The 24,142-nt window shown below is 32.0% G+C and overlaps 1 protein-coding gene across 2 annotated transcripts; it reads left to right on the top strand.

Moving 5' to 3' along the window:
• Positions 1-1,702: 1,702 nt before the first annotated feature.
• Positions 1,703-23,880, top strand: LOC118193955 (3-hydroxyacyl-CoA dehydrogenase type-2-like). Of its 2 annotated transcripts, XM_035365122.2 has the most exons (5): positions 10,408-10,553; positions 14,523-14,687; positions 15,426-15,590; positions 18,308-18,545; positions 23,119-23,880. In XM_035365122.2, exons 1-5 carry the CDS (start codon positions 10,527-10,529, stop codon positions 23,319-23,321), a joined length of 798 nt encoding a protein of 265 aa, XP_035221013.1. In that variant the 5' UTR covers positions 10,408-10,526; the 3' UTR covers positions 23,322-23,880. The 2 variants fall into 2 exon arrangements, 1 of the variants encoding a protein (XP_035221013.1); XR_015042688.1 differs by lacking the exons at positions 10,408-10,553; positions 15,426-15,590; positions 18,308-18,545; positions 23,119-23,880 and adding an exon at positions 1,703-5,087 and having other exon boundaries at positions 14,523-14,658.
• The last annotated feature ends 262 nt before the right edge of the window (positions 23,881-24,142 follow it).

Below are 24,142 nucleotides of genomic sequence, written 5' to 3'. Positions count from 1 at the left end.
CGAATATACAGAAATTTCAGTATTTAATCGGATCACTTGCTGATGAACCAGCTTCTATAATTAAACATATTCCGTTATCAAATAATTCTTATGAAGAAGCATGGGCAAAATTGCTCGCTAGGTACGATAAAAAGAAACAAATCTTACAATCGTTAATTAAAACATTTATGGATCAAAAATGTATTTCACAGGTTGATAATGTTAATTTACGGCAATTAGCTGATACTTCCGATGAAGTTATCAGAGGTTTAAAAGCTCTTGGTGACAAGGCAACTTCTAGGGATCCATGGTTAATATTTACGTTGCTTCAAAAGGTAGATTCAGAAACTCGAAAGTTATGGGCACAGAAAACAGCGGAAGATGATTTTCCTACATTGGAATCATTTTTTGAATTTTTAAATTTAAGGTGTTCTTCTCTCGAAATTATCATAAATAAAGAAGCGGAAGCTAAAATTGTTGATAAAAGTAGTAATGTTAGTTCTAAAACATTACAGAATTCTAAATTTAGTAATACTAAATGTTCGAAATGTAACGGACTTCATGCGTTATATAAATGCGTTAAATTTAAGAATTCGGATGTTACTGCTAGAAAGAACTTTGTACAGAAACGAGGATTGTGTTTTTTATGTTTAAATTCACATCTAATCAGATACTGTAATTCACAGTTAAAGTGTAATTTGTGTAATTCAAAAACGCATAATAGTTTGTTGCATGAAGATATTAAAGCTAACAACGTACAGCTTTTAAAAGCGCCAAATGAAAACGAAAGCACTCCAGAGAGAATTTCGAATGAATCATGCGAGGGTCAAGGTCAGGTAGTTGTCAGTAATACGATTCAAAATTGCAACTCGGCGATTTTGCCTACAGTTCTCGCACTCGCATTTTCATCCAGTGCCGAAGCTATCGAAATTAAATTATTGCTGGATTCCGGAAGTGAAAGTTCGTTTATTTCTGAACGAGCTGTTCGAAGATTAGGATTAAAAAGAACAAATCAAAGGTTACTTTTGCGTGGAATTGGCGGAGTGCCAGCTTCCACAACTCGTGGTTCTGTTGATTTTAAAGTTCGGTCAAAATTAAATAATCAAGTAATTGATGTTAACGCACACATTTTGGATAGGTTAACTTTGCCATTGCCGGAACAAGTGATTAATGTAAAGCATATAGAATACATTAAATGTATTCCGTTAGCGGATCCGAATTTTGCTCAACCCAAAGAAATTGATTTGATTTTAGGAGCTGATTATTTTTTCTCAGTTTTAAGATGTGGCCAAATATATGGTTCGAAAAATGAGCCTGTAGCTCAAAATACAATTTTCGGTTGGGTGATTGCTGGGAAGGTCGGAAATAATATGGAAGGCCCAAAAACAGCAAATGCACACTTCATAAAGTTAGAAGATAATATAAATATTGATTACGAACTTAAACGTTTCTGGGAAATGGAGGATATTGTCGATGTTGGAAAGAAGGAATTTCTGACACCTGAGGAACAATTTTGTGAAACACATTTTCAAAACACTCATGCTGTTAATTCAGATGGGCGATTTGTTGTAAAACTTTCATTTTATAAATCGCATTTGAAGTTGGGCAATTCAAAACCGGCAGCAATTTCTAGGTTGCGTTCCATGGAACGAAAATTCAAAGATAATCCGGAATTTAAAAACAGTATAAAGATTTCATACGTGAATATGAACAGTTAGGACATATGACCGTTATTAATGATGATTTATCTAACAGATCGGATACAGAAAAGTTTTATCTTCCTCATCATGCGGTAATTAAACCTTTTAGCACAACGACAAAATTAAGAGTAGTTTTTGATGCATCCTGCAAATCTGAAAATGGTATATCATTGAATTCTTTTTTAGGGGTAGGTCCGAAATTACAAAGAGATATTTTTGAGATTTTGATTAATTTTCGATTTCCTGAAATTGTTTTCACAGCCAATGTGGAGAAGATGTATCGTCAGGTGATGGTAGCCCCTGAAGATCAGAATTATCAATTGATACTTTGGCGATACAATTCCAGTGATAAAATGCGCACGTACAAGTTGAAAACAGTTACTTATGGTCTTTCCTCTGCTTCATTTTTAGCAACTCGATGTCTGAAGCAGGTAGCTTTAGAGTCTAAAGAGGTATCAGATGTATCTCGTATATTGCAAGAGGATATGTATATGGACGACTTATTGTCGGGTGCAAATACAGTTGATGATGCAGTATTTGTCTGCAAGAAAATATCTTCAATTTTACATGCACGTGGTTTCGATTTGAGGAAGTGGAATTCAAATTCTGTAGAATTCTTAACTGAATTTAAGGAACATTGTTCATTGAATTCTGATTTTGAGATATCTCCTAATTCGAGTTCGAAAATCTTAGGACTTTTTTGGAATTCAACTACTGATACCTTCAGTTTTAAAGCTACACGGCACATCAACGCACCTATAACAAAAAGACGCATATTAGCAGAATCTGCTCGCATTTTCGATCCTTTAGGTCTCTTATCTCCTTGCACTATATTGATTAAAATATTCTATCAAAAACTATGGTTAGTTAAAGGCGACTGGGATTCAGTTGTTCCCCAGCATATCTCAGATGATTGGTTTAAATTTCAAGAGACATTCAGTCAAATCAATAATTGTGAAATTCAGAGATGTGTCATACTTACAACGGACAGTATTATCCAACTACATGGATTTTCTGATGCATCTTCGCAGGCTTGTGCAGCAGCCATTTACTGTCGCCAAAGGTGCAATGGTACGCTTAAGGTTAATCTTTTGGTATCAAAGACTAAAGTCGCGCCTATAAAGCAAGTATCCATTCCTCGATTAGAACTCTGTGCTGCGTATTTGTTGACCAGATTAATGCGATCTCTATTGAACATTTTAAAGAAGTTTGATTTTGAAATCTTTGCGTGGACGGATTCCAAGGTAGTTCTGTCTTGGCTATCAGCTCATCCACGTAAGTGGAAAACTTTTGTGGCAAACAGAAAATCTCAAATCATAGAAGTGATACCTATTAAACATTGGAATCATGTTCCCTCTAAACAGAATCCTGCAGACATTGCTTCTCGTGGTATTGAACCTCAACTCCTACCAAATTGTACTTTGTGGTGGAATGGTCCACCATGGTTGCGTCAGGAAGAGGAAAAATGGCCTGAATATGAATTAAAATCTGAAGATGATGCTGAAGTAAAGGCCGAACAAAGATCTGATCCTATTTTTATTTCTCATATACGTGAATCGAATGATTTATTAGCTAATTTGTTCGAGCATTATTCTTCGCGTTGTAAAATTGTTCGTATTCTGGCTTACTGCCAAAGATTTATTACTAATTGCAAGAAGCATCATGTTACTCAGAACATTTCACGTAGTCGCATTAAATCCAGCTGCCTTATGCCGCTAACATTTCTAGAGATTCGAGTAGCAGAAAATTTCATTATTCGTTGGATTCAGAATCATCATTTCAAAGATGATTTACAATGTATTAAAGAAGAGAAAACTTTAGCCAAGAAGAGCCAACTACGTTCTTTGTATCCATTCGTAGATAAAGATGGTCTCTTACGGGTGGGAGGACGTCTTCGAAATTCATCTTTAGCATTTAACATCAAACATCCTGTCATATTTCCTTCTCGACATAAATGTAGCGAATTACTAGTGAAAGAACTTCATATTACTTACCTTCATGCTAGTCCTTCTTTATTACCACACCTAATCAGACAATCTTACTGGATAATTGGAGGAAAGAAACTGATCTGCAGTTGTGTCAACCATTGCTTAATATGTCATCGATTTAAAGCTGCTTCAAATCCGCAATTGATGGGTGACTTACCTGAACATCGGGTGACTTTGGAACGACCTTTTTACGCATCTGGTGTGGATTACGCTGGTCCTATTACCATGAAATTTAATAAGGGTCGTGGCTCTAAAACAACGAAAGGCTATATAGCTCTGTTTGTTTGCTTGTCAACTAAAGCTGTGCATATAGAAGCAGTCAGTGACCTGACGGCAGACTCGTTTATCGCTGCACTTAGACGTTTCATTTCACGTCGCGGTGCACCACGGCACATTTACAGTGACAACGGTACCAATTTTGTGGGAGCATGCCGAAAACTACAAGAACTAAATCAGATTTGGTCTTCCTTGTATGCAACGGAATCGGTTTCCCGAGAACTAACTAAGTCATCTATTGAATGGCATTTTGTACCGCCTGCTTCGCCCCACTTCGGAGGAATATGGGAAGCCGGCATTCGCTCAGCGAAATTTCATCTGAGAAGAGTATTGAAAGAGACTCTTTTAACCTACGAAGAGTTGTCAACACTACTTACCCAGATCGAGGCTATTTTGAATTCACGTCCACTTACTTACGTGAACGATACTGATATTGACTGTATTAATGTTTTAACACCTTCTCATTTCATTACAGGTGATACTTTAACTTCCTTTCCAGAAAGCCATCAGACTTTACGCACAAGGAGTTCTAGGTGGGAACTTGTACAGAATCTACGTCTGGGATTCTGGAAGTGATCGAAAAAGGAATACTTGACTTCGCTTCAGCAGAGATCCAAGTGGCAGTACAACAGACCCAATCTAAAATCGACACCGTGGTTCTTATCATCGAAGATGGATCTCCACCGCTAGCTTGGCCTATTGGACGGATCATCGATGTCCATCCGGGCAAGGACGGCTTAGCTCGCGTAGCCACTGTCAAAACTAAAACTGGTGTTTTCAAAAGAGGAATTAATAAACTTTCACCTTTGCCTGTGTATCAGGACTAAACCTGATAGGGTGGGAGTATGTTCACTTCCACGCCTGTCGAATTAATTTCTACCTTTTCGTTGCCCTGCGTTGGCAACACGCTTTTGAGATTTGTCGTTCGTAGGATTCGGTCGCTAAAAGCGTAGCTGGCCTGTAACGGTTGTAATTCTTATTTTATGCTTATCTGTACTCCTGAATTATTACTAAATGTTTACGTGTGAATGTTTTATTATTAAATGTATTCAGTTTGGTTGAAATAGACCGAGAGTGGCTGAATTTATTAAGTATAATCAAAGTCGAAACTGCGTCATCCATGTCGGCGCCATTCTAATACAAGGTACGTAAACAATTAATCTTTTGTATAACCAAGAATTGATTTTTTAAGTTTTCACTAAGAATCAAAAAGACAACCTGTCTGTTTATTCTCCCAACTCGGGAAACTCAACCACGTTACTATACTAGAGAGATATCTCTCAACAGTGAAAAGATCAACTTTTCAAACTCTATCATCAGCTGCGCGCGATAATGCTAATAAAAATTAAATGAACAACAATTGCCTTTATATAGGTTGGAGACATATAACATACATCAACAGAAATAAGATAAACATACAGTGACTCGTTTATAACACCCGGCGCGGAAATAAAGTGCGGGGGTAAGGGTGATGCAGGAGCAGAGTGCAGGTTAGAACAAGCACAAAACAAGCACTGTCAATTCCTGCGGGACTGCAAAAATTACATTATTTAACAAACATTTATTATAACTAAAGTGCTACAAGCATATGTTTTTGCTATTTTTTATTAACGCGTTTCTGTTAATTTTACCTGTATTTACATATGAGATATTTCACGTGAAATTGGATGATTTGAAAATTTTTTAATTCAAATCTAAAATTCCAAATTTTTATATCATTCAAGTTAATGTAGATCCGAATGTAATGGAATCTTTAAGTTCAGTTTTCATCCACTTCCCGAACTACGGAAATATGTGAATTTTCGAATGTAATAAAAATGATTAAAATACATACAGTAACAAAATTAACCAATATTGGCACTAGTTCAGTTTTCCTACCTTCCTCAAAGATTTATAAACAATAAAAAAAGTAAACATTTAAACAAAATCTATTGGTTTATTTTTTAAAAGGCCGAATTTTATATGAATCATTAATACAGTCTATCAGTGGCCATAAAAGGACTTTTCCTGTATACTTAATTAGCTTTATAAATAAAGTTAGGTTATGGTTAGTACTTCCTCCTGCAAAATATAGTTGCCTAAACTGCAATTATACATTTATAAAGATATTAGTGAGTATTCCAGATACAGTAACAAAATCTTGCTACAATTTATTAATTCTCGTTACTACTGAGTATAGGAACCTATCAGATACAAAGTTAAACTAAGTATAACTCTTTATTGTTACAAAAAATAATTGTTTCTACCCTTCTTTTGCTACAACCTCTACTAACTACAAAAATGTTATGAAACAATTCGAAGTTTGCAAGCTCCTCTAGCATGATTTCCACTTTTTGAAAATAAACAAAAGCACACACACACACCAAAAAAAAAAAAAAAAAAAAAAAAAACTTAACATTTAATGCACTTTTCCTATCCCCTTAGACTAAATTATAAATGTTTTTTTTTTTTTTTTTTTTTTTTTTTTTTTTTTTAATGTATAAGGGGTAGGATAGCTGAACTAGCGCTCCAATATTATAGTTAGTAAAAGATTAGCGTGCTTTTTTTTGGCCTTTTTTTAGACAATATTTTTTAATCTGCTCACGCTCCTCCGTGCCATCTCAACGTCCCCTAATTTTCTTTGGGTCTTCTACTGTACTCCATGAAAGTATCGCTTACTTTGGGAATTTAGGGCCTAAGAATAAGAAAGTTAAAGAGTGAGTATAGACAGAATGAATCATTGGTATAAAAGGGTCTTTTTATGCAGTCTGAGATATATGTAGACTGATAACCTTGTAATAAAAACCCTTCACCCCACGCTTTAACTGAGTACATATCTTTTGAAATTATATGCATTTTTCTTTTGACTTGTTATCTGAAAACTGCAAGTCATGTATTGGTGATATATCTCCCGTTGATTAGAAAGACCTCTCAAATAAGCGTTCGACATCAGTTAAAAATGCTTCCTTTAAAAATTAATCATCACTGGGAAGACTGTTTTTTCTTTCCGACTATGTGAGAAATTTTGAAAGAAGCAGTGGTGACATTTTCCACAGGCATTCTGACATTTTACCACAGGCTTAGAAATTATCACTTTTGAGCAAACATGTTCTATTTTAACTGATTTATTTTCTTTTTATTTACATCAGAATTGAGTGAAAAGGTCGTATTAGAAGTGAAGTGACATTCAAAAATATTTTATTTTTCAGCACCGCATCTCTACTGACCCAAGACAAACAAATATATTTATTTTAAAAATTGACGAAACAATATGACTGTTCCCAGCCAGCATTTAAATTATAAGTTCTGTGTTTTTATTTGAGTCACTTCGTTGGAATTAAAATAATAAAGTTAAAAAAAAACTGCGAAGTGGAAAATACCAACAATTAAGTTGGAAACACGTATACTAAACATATTGTAGGGTTTTCCTTATTTTGCATAACAAATTTATTTTAAGTTTTCCTGTTCTAGCCTTTTAAGTTCCCCTCACATTCTCCCGACAGAATGTAAATTTAAAGTTAAGTGAAGTGCTATTTAAATGAGTGAATATCTCAGTTTATTCAGAGGGTGTTTCGCTAACCAAGCGCACGTTTCGTTGTTATTTCGTGGTCACGCTAGTAAGCCTCTTGGCCTTATCAGTTTAGTATCACGCCGGTTAGATTTCTAAGAGTCCACCTCTTAGGCGTAAACTGAAAAGCGCTCTTGCACTATTTATTTTCAGGTTTGACTTTTATTATAGTCTACGTTTAGTTACCACCGCAAATGAACGGTATTTTTGTAACGCACGAACGTGCTTTTCTGTTAAATTAGTTTGAATTAATAAAGTGTTATTTTGCACCCTTCTTCTGTGCTGGTATTTAATTCACGCCTGTGCGAGAGAATTCGCCAGGTTCATAGTAGGATCTAATTTAGTTTATGTGGAATAATAGAGATAGGTCTTACAATATGAGCATATAACTAGCAATAAATATAACATAGTTATATGACTGTTCTTAGATGACCCAAAATACAAAACAAATAGTTATGTTCTGCATATGAAGCTATGTACAAACAGTGATATGAAGCTATGTACGAGCAGTGATATGAAGCTATGTGCGAACAATGGTATACAATACAATAGTACAGAGAAAGTATTAAAATTATTTTTAACGTGTATATCTTAATATTCTTAATGCGTGATATTTATTTTTTAATATTTTAAAAATTATCGGAACAAAATGACAAACTGGCCAGCACCGTACCTTCGAACCGTCTCAATCCCATGAAACCAGGATTGTCCCAGCCACCGTGCAGAAGGATTCTACCAAAAACCTATCTTGAGTACAATCTTTTCTGTCGTATCGTACTGATACTCTATAGCTTCACTCAGATGCCTTTTACCTAAGCCAACCTGAGTTGCGCCAACTAACTGCAAGACTGACATAAATCGGATTAGTGATCGGTGCATTCGCATGTATAATTTTTTATACCTGCGAATTTTTTAATTAGAAATAAACTTTCTATATACTTAGATAAATAATTTCTTGCCTGAAAAGCTAAAGTATAAATATGGTTATCGAAGTTTAATTTTTGAAAAAGTAATGTGTTCAACATAAAAGTGTCGATGTATTTTTTCTCCTCATTCAGAGATCCGCTAAGCTTGGGGCCTCGAGGCAAAGCCCGGTTGCCTCTGTGGTATTTACGGCCTTGATTGAAGATTCTTGTCTTGAAGATTGTATGAATGATACTACCCAAACTCTAGTTAATCCTCATACACGTTGCGGTATGTGGACACGAACTAGAGCAAAGGTTCCTAAACTGTGGTACACGGCCAATTCAGGGAAGCAAAATAAATAAAAATTTATGAAATTAAAGAACAAGGAACAAAAAATAGCATAAAAAATAAAGGAATGAGAATTTGCCAAGTTCAATTTCGTATGTCGTCTGTTAGAGATTTAATTGCATTGCTTATAATAAGAGCTGTTTGAAAACGAGTATTTTGGATTCCAGGTCTTCACCCCACAAATAGTAGCAATAATCATTTGGTGACTGTTACCTGTTGCGTGAGTGTCGTTAGACGAACCCTTTCGTACGATGAAGTTTGATCTGATTTATAATCCTTATATTTTGATTAATACGACTATTTCTCATGCATAAATTAAGTATGTATGTTTTCATATACTATATCTAACATTTTATATACAGTAATTAAACGTTTTAATTATGGTGGTTAAAATTTGCAGTTTTAAACTTTTTTTTTTTTTTCATAAATAGTAAGAGAGAAAAAAAAAAAAAAAAAAAAAAAAAAAAAAAAAAAAAAAAAAAACGAAATCGTTTAGTTTCCGAATCAGATCAGGCACTTTTGTCTGCGTGATGATAATAAATATTTTTCACAGAAAAATCGGACGTTTTAATTTCTTCATTAAACAAGTAAATGTTTTATAAATAAACGTTCTAAAACTCATGACGTATTATACTGTGTTCAAAATATAAGAATATGGAACTTCTTGAAATAAGATCTTAATTTAAAACCTTATTACGAGACTCTTCTGAAAAAATCCCCTCTATTTTTATTTATTTATTTATTTATTTATTTATTTTTGGTAGGTGATAAGTTTTATTTAGTAATGGATTCCTTAACGATGAGCAAATCATCATGCTTTGCGGGTTTTTTCTTCTGGTAAATCATGACGAATCTATTTTTCTTGCTTTATCCACTAGGTATGAAGAAAATTAAATTTATTTAATTTAATTTATGTGGGTTTAAAAACGGTTTCTTTAGACTTTAGAGAGAGGTTGGTCTAATTGCCATGACAAAATATCATTTTCACTAACGCTTTCTATTCTATGCTTCAAATGATCTCGAAATTTTAAACTAAAATTCTGCTTTCTAGCTAACAATTCATGCTAAATGTGAAGCCCATTTTAACTAGTTTTTCGTCTATGAGCTAACAGAATTTCAAAAAGAAAACGTGAAACTAATTTCATACTGGTGTCAGCCATTTCAAAACTTTTTCTGAGAAATTCGAAGAGAATTCACATTTTTTACAAAATAAAATATTAGACAGATGTAACCTCTATGTTTTTACTGCTCTGACTAACACATGCATATGTAAATATTTTGATTCTTAACGGACAGAAAGAATAAAACTGAAGTTTTCAAAATTATTCGATCTTTAAGAATAAGGATCGTAACTTAGTTCATTTAAAATTTTCTGAATCTAAGTAAACAAACAACAAGCTAAATTAAATTAAATGTTGTTTGAAAATAAATGGTATTCCTTTAATAAAATGCCATGGCAATTAGTTGCCAAAATTGGCAAAAACAATAATAAAATCTTTAATGGGCAAATTTTTAATCAAAGACAGCTTTTATAAGGAAGTGACGCTTTTTATTATTTGGCTTAAACTAGCATTTTAATCCGAAAAGTACTGCACCTATTTCTATGTTCGGGGAATATTTTTAGTTCCATGTAACAAAAGATATGCTCAGAGGGCAAATGTAGCGCAATCTATAGTCCTTATCACCTAAAGGATTCTTCTCTTATCTTGGTATAACATAAGATATGTAAAAGGCACTTCTTAATCATTTCTCATTTTGTATGTGAAGAAGAAGTATACCAATATGAGTAGTACGATAAAAGATGTGAAGGTAATAGAGAAGTAGGCTTCATTAACATATTTGTAATTTTTATGAAGGGAAAAAATGCCTTTCTTTTGAATAATATGAAATTAATGCCATTATATTGTAAATTTCTGTATGAAATTTTCCTGTTTGAAATGCATCTTTAAGGAAAATGTAATTTTATCTAGGTTTAAGAACCATACATATTCTTCCAATTTTTTCTGAACAATTCATTTTTGTAAAAGTTAAAGTATATTGTGTATGAAAAGAACTACATATTGAACAATGGGAGTGCATTCTTACGATCATATTTTTGTATAATTGATTTTATTACAATTCAAACTTAAAATAATGCATAAAATGCTATTATAATAGTTATAATGTTTAACTGCGGGGTGCATAGTAATTGAAATGCTGAGTATTAAATTTTCTTGATTTTTATTGTAATATGTAGTTTTTAATTTCAAAGCTTAATTTTTCAGTATTATAATTTTTATTGTACTGTCTACGCTGTTTACAGTGCTATGAAAGTGATAATTATTTGAGATGCCCTATAATTATACGACATCAGTAATTTAAACAAATTTGCAACATGTTATAGTTTACAAAATTTGGTTATGGCATTTAAAAATAAAACTGCACGGACTAAGCAATGACTACTGGTGACGGGACGCCTTAAATAGCGAAATACCGATAATTTGGCAGCTAAAAAGGAATAATGTTTTCATGTTGTTGTTTTTTTCCATAAGTAACGTAAACATGATCAAAATTCCATCAGAAAATTGACCATGAACTCAGTTTTCAGAATTTAAATGATTAGATTCCAGTTGCATTACCGTAACTACTGAACAAAAAAATCAATTTTATTATAAAAAAATACTATTTTGAAATGCTAAAACTTCTAAGTACTTACATATTAACGCAACCAGTTTAGTCGATGTTGCCAAATTTTCAGAATGTGCCAAACTCTGGTAGCTATGCTCATAGCCATTCTTCCGGCAACCATGTTCAATAGCATTCCCTCAATCAAGCAACACCGCCATTCTTTGCGCGTTCTTTTTTTGCTGCATCTCAAGTTCCAACGGTTTATATAAACAAATCGTGAATTTTTTGCCTTGAACTTAGTTTTAAAATATGAGCTTGTGGAATTAGCCAACAATGGAAGAAGCAGCAGTAAAATTTCTGCAGGAATACAGAATTTTGCTGAAAACTTTCTAAAAGGAACAAGGATGAAATGCGTTCCTAGATAGCCTCTGTTCCGAGGTTTTGCCGAATAACATCAAACGCTGTTCTAAAAACTAATATTTAATTATAAGATATGTACATACATTACTTGTATTACTATAGAACAGCATGATGCTATTATTGGTCTATTTATTATTGGTGTTAACAAGACCTACAGAGTAAAAGTGCTCGAGTTAGTCTGATTATTCAATCGTATGCAAAGCTGAACATTTATTAACCAATACTCTTTATTAAAAAAGGCTGCATGTATTTCGGTAGAAAATTATACATATTTTACCACATTTTTCCTTTAAATTTTTCATTTCGAATTAAATGGAAGATTAAATGTACTCAAAGTAATTAGATGATGCAAAAAAATGCATTCTGGTATGCGTCCAAAAATTATTATTTTGATTTACATTCAAGTTTTAATTTCAAATCCTAAAAATAATTGTTTGGAATCAAATATTATTCATGATTAAGCCCTTTTCCTTAGGGTTTTATGTTAATTAACGTAGTTATATTATCATTTTGCCTTTACTTTCACTTCTATTTACTCAATAACAATTCTCACAAGGATGTAAATTAGTTAATGTTCGAAGAATTTTTGAGTTCGGAAGAAAGCCTTTGGCAGCTATTGCTGACTGGCAACTCCGTTAGATTCCTCTGCTATTGAACTGCTTAGCAATTGCTTCTTGGAAATATCATGGCCGAAGTTTAATCTTAGTAGGCGATTATTACTTTGTATTTAGATTTCAGTTTAATTTGAACAGTTATCATAAATTTTAAGCTAGCTGCTGAGGTTGTGTTCTGTTATTTCTTCAGTTTTATGTAACCATTAGGCTGTCGTGTTATTTTTAATTTTAATCTGAATTCGTGTTACACTTCATCGGAGTTACAGCAGGACGATAAACTGCCAGTCTGTGTTTATGGTTCGACATGCTAGCATTTAAGAGAATGTACAGCGGTACAGTGGCTCTCAACTTGCTTAGTTACCTATGTCGCGAAATAGTGCGAATATTAGTTTAACATCTGCAAAATTGCAATTTGTAAGAAATCTTTCATCGGCAAATCCGATGAAAGGTTTCGGAGATCTAGCAGATGTTTAAATGAAGTTTCAATGAAGCTCGAGCTCATTTCTGATGGTAATATCTCGGTATCAAGTTTCATGGAAGGACTGGAAAATAACTTTTCGATAAACGGTTTAAGAGCAACCGAAAGTCAGTTGTCTATCAGTTAACATGTAGAGACATTATGTATTTTTTTAGGAGCAGGCAAGATAAAAAATTAGCAATGCCTTCGCCGGGAATCGAACCACGGACCTCTCAGTTACGCTCTGAGTGTGCATACCACTACACCACGAAGGCTCGCTAAGAAGGGGGGAGAAATATCTTATAAACAGAAGGTTAGATATCAGCGATCATTTTTGAAAAAGCAGGCACTGAACTAATTCATAGGAATCGGAAAAAGTCTTTTAAATGACCTGTCAGTAAGAGGTACAATTTTCATCGGTTTAAGGCCACATTAATTAAATCATTTCCCGTAGTGCAAAAGGTAGGGTCGGTTGAAATCGGAATTATTTGGAAAATATCAGCTGGGGGCAGAAGAACTGACGTCGTCTGTATTGCGGAAAGTTAAAAATCTTACAATTATGGTATGGAAGGAAGTCGGACCTACACAAGTTGAAGCAAGGTTGTCACTTGTTCCATAGTTATATGTTAGGTATCACCGCCCTTCATAATTATTAAGCTTCCTTCAAGATTTTCAGGAAAAACAACCCGCGGTTTCTAGGGTCTCCCACCTATCTTCCTCTACCATCAGCCTGTCGAGAGCACATTAGGCTCGCTAGTATTTTGAGTATTTAGGCTCGCTAGTATTAAGTATTTTGAGTGCCCTTTTGCCGCACAGACACTATACGCTTAAAATGATCCGTGCCTTCACCTGGCTGAACCACTATAACGGCTGGGCAGCAGTAAAGTGATACAGTATTTATACCGAATTTGCTAACTTAGGAGCAGATCTTTCATAGAATTGCGAAAATCCAGTACTTTGAAATAATTGTTCAAAATCGCGATAATGTACGAAAGTAAGAGGTTGACCGAAACAAATGGGGGAGTAGATATGGTTATATGTTTGGCGATAGTTACGATAATAGATTTGGCAGCAGAAGGCGACGATAAGTTTGGATGAAGATGTTCGGAGGTTGGTCCTCAGAATAAGTTATTCGGATAAGGAAGGTGGATACCGAGATTTGGATAGAAAAGGAAAGCGGGTGTCGGAAAAACTAAGGTGAGTTTTTTAATTAAGGGGAAGAGGTGCTGAAGATAGGAGAGGTCAGTCACTCAGGATAAGAAGAAAACCACTAAAATCTCTATTTCAGATTCCTGTTTCTTTTATTTTTCTTTGTAATAAAATTAGTTCGAATGAACATATATTACGTTTTCGCCATGCTAACTCGAACTTTTATAAATTTTGAAATTAAACATTGGATAATTTCACAATTGCTTAAATGAAGAAAAAAAAGACATAAATGTCTCGAATTTTATAATTTCGGGATCAAATGTATTGCGTAAATTTATCTTAATTCAATACTCAGGATATTTTATAAATTTTCGGCTTGTTCGAGAATTTTCATTTCTTTTTATGAAGTCTAAATCTAGTTTCAAAAATTTATTTTTGTTCATTACTTGTATATTTTCTTTTTGTCTGTCCACTGTATTTTTGCTTGTGCATTATTGGTTCCCTATGTTAACTTCAAATGTCTATTTGAAGGGCTTAGTGGCTCTTGTTACTGGAGGGGCGTCTGGGCTTGGAAAAGGGATAGTTGAACGTTTGGTTCGAAATGGAGCCAGTGTAGTAATATGTGACTTAGAATCTTCAAATGGACAAAATATTGCTGATGAACTTGGAGGAAAATGTATTTTTGTCCCCACTGATGTAAGTATTTAAATTTTATTCATTTAAATTATGCTAGTTTACAATGAACAGGTTTAGGAAGTTTTTTTGCATTTAATTATCTCAGTACGCTGAAAACTTTGGGGTTTCAAAAATTCTTGTTTATAGATTTTTTTTATCTTAGAAGTTACAGAGTCATTGTCTTGCTTCAAGCATCTTATTCTGTTTAAAAATGTTTGACGAAATTTAAATTCTTATATTATTCTACACAATTATAACAAATTTGGTTTTTTATTATGTTCCATTAAAAAAAGGCCAAGAGTAAACAATTGTCATTCAGTGTTAATTGCAGAAATGAAACCGGAAATTTAGTAGTAAAACAACTGAACACATGTTCCCCATATTATCTGTTGTTTCTGATTAGATTCATATTTTTATTTGATTCCAATATTAATGTTCAAAATCCATACTAATTAATAGGTTTAATATATCTCTAATTGTAATTTCAAATTAAGGTTATACAGATTTCAAGGATTGTAATTTCAAAAAGGTTTACAAATTTCGAGGATTGGTATTATTTTGGTTGATACTCGTATATGCAGAATTTACATTACGTGCGGAATCGAATTCGAAAATTTAAATTGAGGAAAGGAAAGTTTGAAAAAGTTGTTTGTTTTTAAGAAACAATATCTTGATGGCTTTTCTTAATTATATTGTAACATGCAGTTTCCTTCATTCGTTTTTTTTCCCTATTAGCATGTACATTTTTTTTATTTATAGGTCACTGAGGAAAAGGATATCCAAGAAGCCTTAAAAATAACAAAAGCAAAATTCCACAAATTAGATGCTGTAATAAATTGTGCTGGAATACTTAAATACGAATCGGTGTATAATTTCAAAGAAGATGTTCCACATTCCTTAGAAGATTTTATGAAAATAATAAGAGTAAGTAAGTTTTGTATAAAATGAAAAGAATCAAATAGGTTTCTACTCAGTTTTGAAAAAGAGAGGCATTTTCGCAAAATGCTAAATAAAAAAAATCTTAAATAATAACTAAGTCCTCATTTGTTTTGTATATCTGTCTAGGCGAAAGAGTTTTTTATTATTATTTTTTCTCTTTAAAGAAAAGTTTACTTCATTCACAAAGCTGCTTTTAATTTTTAAATTACAGAAATAGTAATAAAGTAAAACTTCCTGGGGAAGGAATATTACTATAATTCATTCCTAATATTTTAGGACATTAAAAAATATTTTATAACTGAGTAGATGCAAGCATTAAAATGAATTAGACCAGAAATGTTATTAATTTCCTGAGGGAAGTCTACTTTAAAAACTGCCATACTTCTAACTTATATGCAATCGTTAGTAAATGAGTTATTTGGAGATGGAGATAAGTATTATCCGTTTTCTATTAAGCTAGAGCTGTCCCGACGGCATATAAGCATTCTGTACCGCGCCACGCACATAGGGAAAAATTCCTCCTCGTGATTGGATACGGCTTCCGATGACATCATTTCCTCTACGCTTAGAAGCGCCTTGACTTTGCTTGGGCTCGAAAGTACACCTCCATACCATTTGTTTACATTTTGATAGCAGTACTGAAAAGATTATTACGTGCGTTGTATTTTTATTGCTATGAAATTGTTATACTTCTTCTTACAACACTGTAGTGTGGTGAATTTAATATAAAAAATGTGGTTCCTTTTTTCTTAGAGATAAAAAGTATTATTTCTTCTAGTGCTACCTCCGTAAATGTGCATTAATGTTAAGTGCAGAGATTCTTAATAAATGTATTCTTAATTTAAAACCCTTCGTATTAAAGGTGTTGTGATTATTAATTCATTATTTCATATTTATTATATATCCATTCTCTGCTGATACAGTCTACGAAAGCATGAGACAAGTCTTTTTTCGAAAGCAGAAAAATCGACGTTAGAAGACAGCATCATACAGAGTAAATTCACAATATTCATAATCTGTCTGAAAAAGTAAAATTTGTTTTTTTAAGTTGACTAATGTAGATTTGGAACAGAAGATACATATTTTAAATTGAATAGTATCACTTCATGAATATTGCCCATTTTTTAATGTGTAACATCTTTTATACCATTGCATAAAAATAAATGTTTGTCAGAGAAGAAATTTTTTTTTCTTATATACGTGTATTATTCAACGACAGTATTGAATGCACTTTTTTCTTTCATGTAAGAAATTATTAGGCTGACAGGGACATTAACATGGAACTAACATAACATTGTAAAGGAAATATTTTCGAAAAATCATCAATGATCGTTACACTCCATTCTCACGGGGTGGTTTATCCTCCCGATATACGGAAAAAAATAATAATAAAAATTTTAGATTAATAAAGCATGTTTTAAAAGGAACACGAAAAATATCCCTGATCTCAAAATGTTTGCAGCAGCAAAGCAATGGCAAAATATTTCAGCATAATATTTCTTTGTAGTGTACTCATAGTAATAATTTTGTGGCATACTTTTGTTTTATAACTTAGATCTTGTAAATGACTCAGATACGCTAAGCCTTTAAAAGGCCATGCAATTTCGAAGTAATTTGCAATTAACTCCCGAGGCAGCTTTCTACGGCTCTAGGGAGTTGGTTCCTATAGATAAGAGGAGGAAGCGGGACAAATACCTGTTTACTTCAGATATCCCCGTCCTCCGCCACTTGTCATTTTTATTGTCATTGCAAATGCATACCAATGAAAAATGTTTAAAAAAGGGGTAAAAGAAGGTTAAAAATTTATTTCGAGTTTTTACTCATAAAGTAAATAAAATAAAGAAACACACAAAATAAGTTTCAGAAAATCGTGTAATAGTACACTCTGTTGCTTTAAAAATTTTTAAACGAAAGAACTAAAATGGTTTTTTATAAAATTACAGCAGGCCACAAAATTTGTTATATTTAAAAATAACAAATCTTCTTTGCAATAAGCAGATGTACAACCATATTGTAACAATTATTTGTGAAAAAGGAATCTTACAAAAACACTTTACACAGAAATTATAGCCTGCAAGTGCATTTCGTATTTTCTTTAATGAGAAAAAACTTTATGTAGATATAAAGCCTTTTATGTCCAAAACTAATATTAATTGCGAAATGAAGCATTTTGCAAATATCGCAGATCCATTTCCTGAATTTTGATTTAGTAATTCTCGGGCATCTTTGGCAAGAATAAGTAAGCGAATAAATTATTAAAGTTTTAAGTAATCTTGGAAAATTTCGTTAACAGAAGCATAACAAAATTTTTCATCTCAGATTATTTCCTACACTTTGTGGTATATTTGTTCAGCATAATTCCATCTACTTCTAGTATTTTGTTTTTATTGATTTTACTACTAATTTTTATTTACTTATTTATTGTTATTGTATTTATTTATTTTTGTTATTGTATTTATTTATTTATATTTTATTGTATTTTTTGTTATTATATTTATTTATTTATTTGTTATTGTATTTATTTACTTTAAATTTTGAAGAGTAAACTGGTGTTTTGAAGCGTAAGATTGTAATTTCAAGTTTCCAGGTTATAGCTTCACATTTCCAAGAAGAGTTAATGAAATTTCAGACTACAGTTCCATTTCATATTTGAAAATCTACTTTTATTTGAAATACCTAAATAAATGGTTTATTTTTATCAGGTTAATCTCGCTGGAACTTTCAACGTTACACGACTTGCTGTTGGGTTAATGGCAAAAAATAAGCCAGATGAAGATGGACAGAAAGGTGTAATTATTAATATTTCAAGCTTAGCTGCTTTTGATGGTGCACAAGGTACAACATGTTATGCTGCTAGCAAAGCGGGATTGGTTGGGATGACTCTTCCTTTATCCAGAGATTTGGCGTGTGAAGGAATTCGCTGCTGCACCATAGCTCCTGGTAACTTTGATTTGTTAAAACGAATATTTTTATAATCTAAATTAAAAATTGTTCTACTGCCTATATTTTTTTCATGTTTATGATATAAAGTGAAATTCTGAAGTACTTAACACGTTTTTAATCTTAAAAGTTTCTAAATATTTGGCCCAAAACAACATGGGTTGTGCTCAGTTGGAGGTAATTATTCTTGCTTCGTAGATTCAAATTACAATGACAAACGAAAATAAGAAAAAAATCTGTATAAATTTCCATAAAAAATCAGAAAATATAATAATAAATCTTAGATAATTTTTAAGAAGATAACAGAAGATTACACCCAGTACGTATTTTTGATAAAAGCTAACAATTAATCCTGAATGAGGAGAGTCTTCGTCAATGATCTCAAACTGGTGGCCCGCAGACCGCATGCGGCTTCCGAATGGGCAATTTTATGTGGCCCACGAATTTAATTAATATTTTAGTGGTCTGAACATTTTCATGACTAAAAACGAGCGCGATTAACTCTCTGGAAAGTCTAGAAAGGAATCTAATTAACAAATTTGATTAACTTTTATTAGTAATTAAAAGATAAATGTTCTTAGCTATGAGTTTTTGCAATAAGAATATTCGCTTTGTTTGGGAGTACATTTACATATGAACAGTTCTTTTTTTTTTCTTTCCCCTCCTACGCATAGGTGAAAATAAGTCTATGAAAAGAGCCGGCCTGCCAATGAGTATTTACAATTTGTGATTAAGGTACTTTCTAGTAATTTTGTTTCAAGATTACTAATTTTACGAAAATCAAAACTCCATAAAGTGTTATAACTGAAAAGTTTAGTAAGAAACAAAAGAATGTATAACAATTTAAATAAAACAATCTTTTTTGTATGCGATAGCGCAAACTATAATAGATGAAAGAAAGGAAGAGAACAGGTTTCATTATATATTCTCAAGTTTTGTCCCTCCTGGGAAGTTTTTGTTAAGATTCAGTTACTTAGTGGTTATTTCAATGTGTTACAATTATTTGAATCAATGCTAGTCTGATAATTTTAATATTTAACTGTCATTGCATTTGAATTACAAATGTGACCAATAGAAATTTCTTGCAAACTTTTAGGAACAGACTTTTAGATTTCAGGCAGAAAATGAATATAAACTCGAATTTTTTGTTTTGACAAGTATACGTTTTAAAAGTTTTTAATTTAGTTAAAAAATTTTTGTTCTGTTAACAGGAAAAAATATTCTTTTCTTACTCCCCCCCTTTTTTTTTAATTGCAACCCGTCAATTACTTTCAAATCGTGCATTTGGCCTGCGTGCAATTTGTGTTTGAGACCACATGTCTACGTAATGCAATTTAAATAATTAATTATGTTTCAAGGTAGATGAAATGGTTATTTATATGGTCTGACTTTATGTCTTCTTTTGAAGAGAACAGAGAACAATATTGCACTCATGCCTCGTATCGTGTAGTACAAAACTGCGTCATTTCATACAAAACTCGCTGTGTCGTTTCATACAAAATTCGAATTTTCCCTGAATTTCACAAGTAATTTAAAATATACTGCAACTAATCGATCATAAACTGTGAAAAATTTTTCGGAGCATGCAAGTCTTTCTTGTGGAACTTTCCTGTGTCCAAGTCTTTCCATGGTGAAAGAATGTAGTAGCAATATTATGTCAATCTTGTTATGATCCTTTAGTATATAATATCGGTTGATCTTTACATTACGGTAACTTGGCGATTTTTTGGCGAAAATTTGGCAACCAACTCTCCTACAGCAACCCTCTATTTTTTTTTCCCCGCCGCCATTTTGTCTTCACGAAGTAAAGACATGTTTCTTTTCTTCTTATCTACTGAACACTTCTTCCAACAATCTACTAGCCGAATTACACTTATGCTAGAAATTTTATCAAACAAAACTGCTTAATCATGACAAATATTCACTGCAAAATTCGGAAAAAGTGCACAATACCATACACCTTACGCGTTTTTCAAAATAACACATACACATAAACCATGTACACGCCGACTTATTTTTACTTAAAAAAACATCCCAGGATTGCACAAAAATGGCATTGCGCACACTCTTCACTATATCCATGTACACTGCTTTTTTCTCATAAATTCGAAAAATTTCACGAAAATACATGACAATTTTCTCAATCTTTAAACCCGGTAAAAAGAACATATATGAAATTACCTGATCGCGAAAAAGTATTTACCCTTTACAAATATGAACATTTCCACATATAAAATAAATAAAATATCCAAAAACTTTTACCTCTAAATCATCTATTACATTATACACGTCACCAACGAATTCATACATGAAGCATTACAAATATTTAGTATCAAATATTTAAATTATTTCCATGCACGTTTATTTCAACTTAAACGTAAACCAAATTCCTACAAGCATAAAATTCACAAAATAACTATCATTTCATTAAAATATCACTGAACCATGTACACGTCGACTTATTTTTACTTAAAAAAACATCCCAGAATTGCACAAAAATGGCATTGCGCACACTCTTCACTATATCCATGTACACTGCTTTTATCTCATAAATTAAAAAAATTTCACGAAAATACATGACAATATTCTCAATCTTTAAACCCGGTAAAAAGAACATATATGAAATTACATGATCGCGAAAAAGTATTTACCCTTTACAAATATGAACATTTCCACATATAAAATAAATAAAATATCCAAAAACTTTTACCTCTAAATCATCTATTACATTATACACATCACCAACGAATTCATACATGAAGCATTACAAATATTTATTATCAAATATTTAAATTATTTCCATGCACATTTATTTCAACTTAAACATACACCAAATTCCTACAAGTATAAAATTCACAAAATAACTATCATTTCATTAAAATATAATTAAATTCAAAAACACCACTTAAAATATACATGAGCACATATATTCAATTAATAAAAATTACCTTACAATCCTAATTACTTTAAACTAAATCATTGCTAATAACAATTTTCCCAATAATACCAAATTCCTTTCCACCTTACATTTCCAACAATGCATAAAAATAATTAAAAATACTAACTTACCTAATCTCCTTCCGAATCTTCATTACGTGGCGGATACACTTTTCTTCATTCTCTTTCAGAATCTTTAAAATCATACTTATCTTTCAAAGCAAGATACCACGTAAAATAAATAACATAATAAAACATGTTTATTTCTCTCTCACACAACCTTAAAAAACATTTCTTACTATCCTTTTCAATACCACTAAATACCCATTTCGAATTCACTTTACTTACGGCCATGGGATCCAAAAATTCACAAACACTATTTCACACAACACAGAATAAAGCCAAATACAAAATTCCCAGATTTTTCCTCATTAAAGAACAGTAATTCGACCATTAAAATCACATGACATATCCCATGATCTCTTCCGATTAAAGAACCGTAATTCGTCCATTAATATCACATGACATATCCCATGATCTCTCATTTCCCCCCCACAAAATAATGCGTAATCGGAACTCAGTACTGCTCACATTATTACCAAAGTCCCAGGTAGTAACCTTTATCGCCTCCAAAATGTCGCCAAACTACCAGTTACCGTAATGTAAAGATCAACCATAATATCTTATTCTCGTATATCTGTCCATTTTATTAGGCTCTTTTATAATGTATCTCTCCCGCTTTCCTAACGAGCCTTTGTGGTGTAGTGGTTCTGCACGCTGGGCCGGTATTTCAGAGGTCCGTGGTTCGATTCCCGGAGAGTGCGTTGCTCATTTTTCATCTTTCCTGCTTCTTAAAAATACCTAATGTCTCCACACTTTTAGTTCTATATAAAATTAATGCCAAATTTTGTTTTGTTCACTTCCTTATTATAGCATATACATACAATACTGCCTTTGCGATTTCATTTAATATTTTTAACATTCTTTCGATAAAATGTAAAAAAAAAAAGTATACATTCAAAGACGATCTTCATGTCGATGTTGTAAAACAATTTCTTTATTTTCACGCTGGATTGCTTTTCATAAAGGCAATCCAACTAAAACTCACACTTTATCAATTGACTCTGTTTTAAATTTAATAGATTTTTGTATTAAAACAATTTTTAATATAAATTGCCCCTCGCTTGTCTGTCTAGTATAATTATTATTAATTTTTACCTATCACACTGGAAAGAATACATGTAATTCGTCGCAAAAGATAAAATGTTAACTTTCTAACGTATATTCTGTAGTAAAAAATCTTGATTTTTGACAGCAGATTTACTTCTCGATATTTTTTTTAATTTAAAAACTAAACGAAATACAAAATATTATTTTTCAATAATTTATGAACTCCAACTATTCCTTTATTTCAAATCCCATATTTTTTGCAATCCATGATTACAATACTTTAAATATTTTTAAAAAGTTTGCAATTCTAAATTCTATTTTCTAAGGAAATTTAATTTATTACAACATCTTAGAATTTTCTTAAATGCATATATAAATTAAATGTTTCGAATGCAAATGCACATTTACTTTTTAGTGAGCGTGTCTTTAAATTAATAATAACAATTTTTATTTCAAACAATTTTAGGTGTGTTTGATACTCCACTTTGTAAGTACGTTCCCGAAGAAGATCTAAAGGAAATATTAAAAACGGTACCTTTTCCTCATCGGATAGGGAAGCCAGATGAAGTAGCACATTTAGTTAAAGCAATAATTGAAAATCCCATGTTAAATGGATGTACAATTCGAATTGATGCAGCAGTACGCCTAGGATTCTCAAGAAAGGACTGAATTCAATTGCCTGGTTTGTTGAAGTAATATTGCCGAACATAACTTCCAGTTTCATATCGCAGTTACTTGTTTCTGAGCCAAACTCGAAATTAAAAGACTAACTGATTTGAATCGGTACTTTGTACTTGCCATTTTGAAGAAATGTTGTAATAAAGTTAGTCATCTAATAGTGTACTAAAGTAATTTAATTGAGCGGAATTCCTCGGTTTCATATTGCAGTTAGTTATTTCTGATTAAAATTTTTGTACTTTCTCCGGCTGAAAATGTTTAAAAGCATCTTGCATTGGTTTAACATATGAAACGCTCATGGAGTAACATTATCATGGCTTAAGTAACATAATATAAATAATGTGAGTTATTGAATTATATTAATTATGTTATTTATTAGAGTTATAAACTAATTTCTTCACTGTTTCTGTACGGTATGAAATGTTATTGTTAAGTATTAGATCTAATTATTTAATTCCAGTTTATCTGAAGGTCATTTTTAATTGCTATTTTCCTTTGATTCTAAGATGTTCCTTTTTCCCAGAATAAATGTCTCTATGTGCATTTACAATGTCTTGATTCTTTCGTGAAGAACGTGGACAACATTTTATATGTATAAGCATTATCACTTATTTTCATTCTCTTTACATACACAGCCGAAACTCGTAATCTTATATCGTTATAAAAGAAAAGATTTTGAAGTAATTTCCTTGAGAGAAAAAAAAATTAATATTTGCAGTAATAGTGCATACAAGTTAAGAACAAAATGCTGTTTAATAAAAAAATATATTATTGACGTTTAAATCAATTCTATAATTTTAAACGAAAAATAC

The sequence above is a fragment of the Stegodyphus dumicola genome, chromosome 8, assembly GCF_044657685.1.
Source record: "Stegodyphus dumicola isolate Sdum_Otavi_A_Nest chromosome 8, ASM4465768v1".
Taxonomy (NCBI): Eukaryota; Metazoa; Arthropoda; class Arachnida; order Araneae; family Eresidae; genus Stegodyphus; species Stegodyphus dumicola.
The sequence above is the reverse complement of the archived record's forward strand: the minus strand, read 5'-3'. Positions and strand labels throughout refer to the sequence as shown.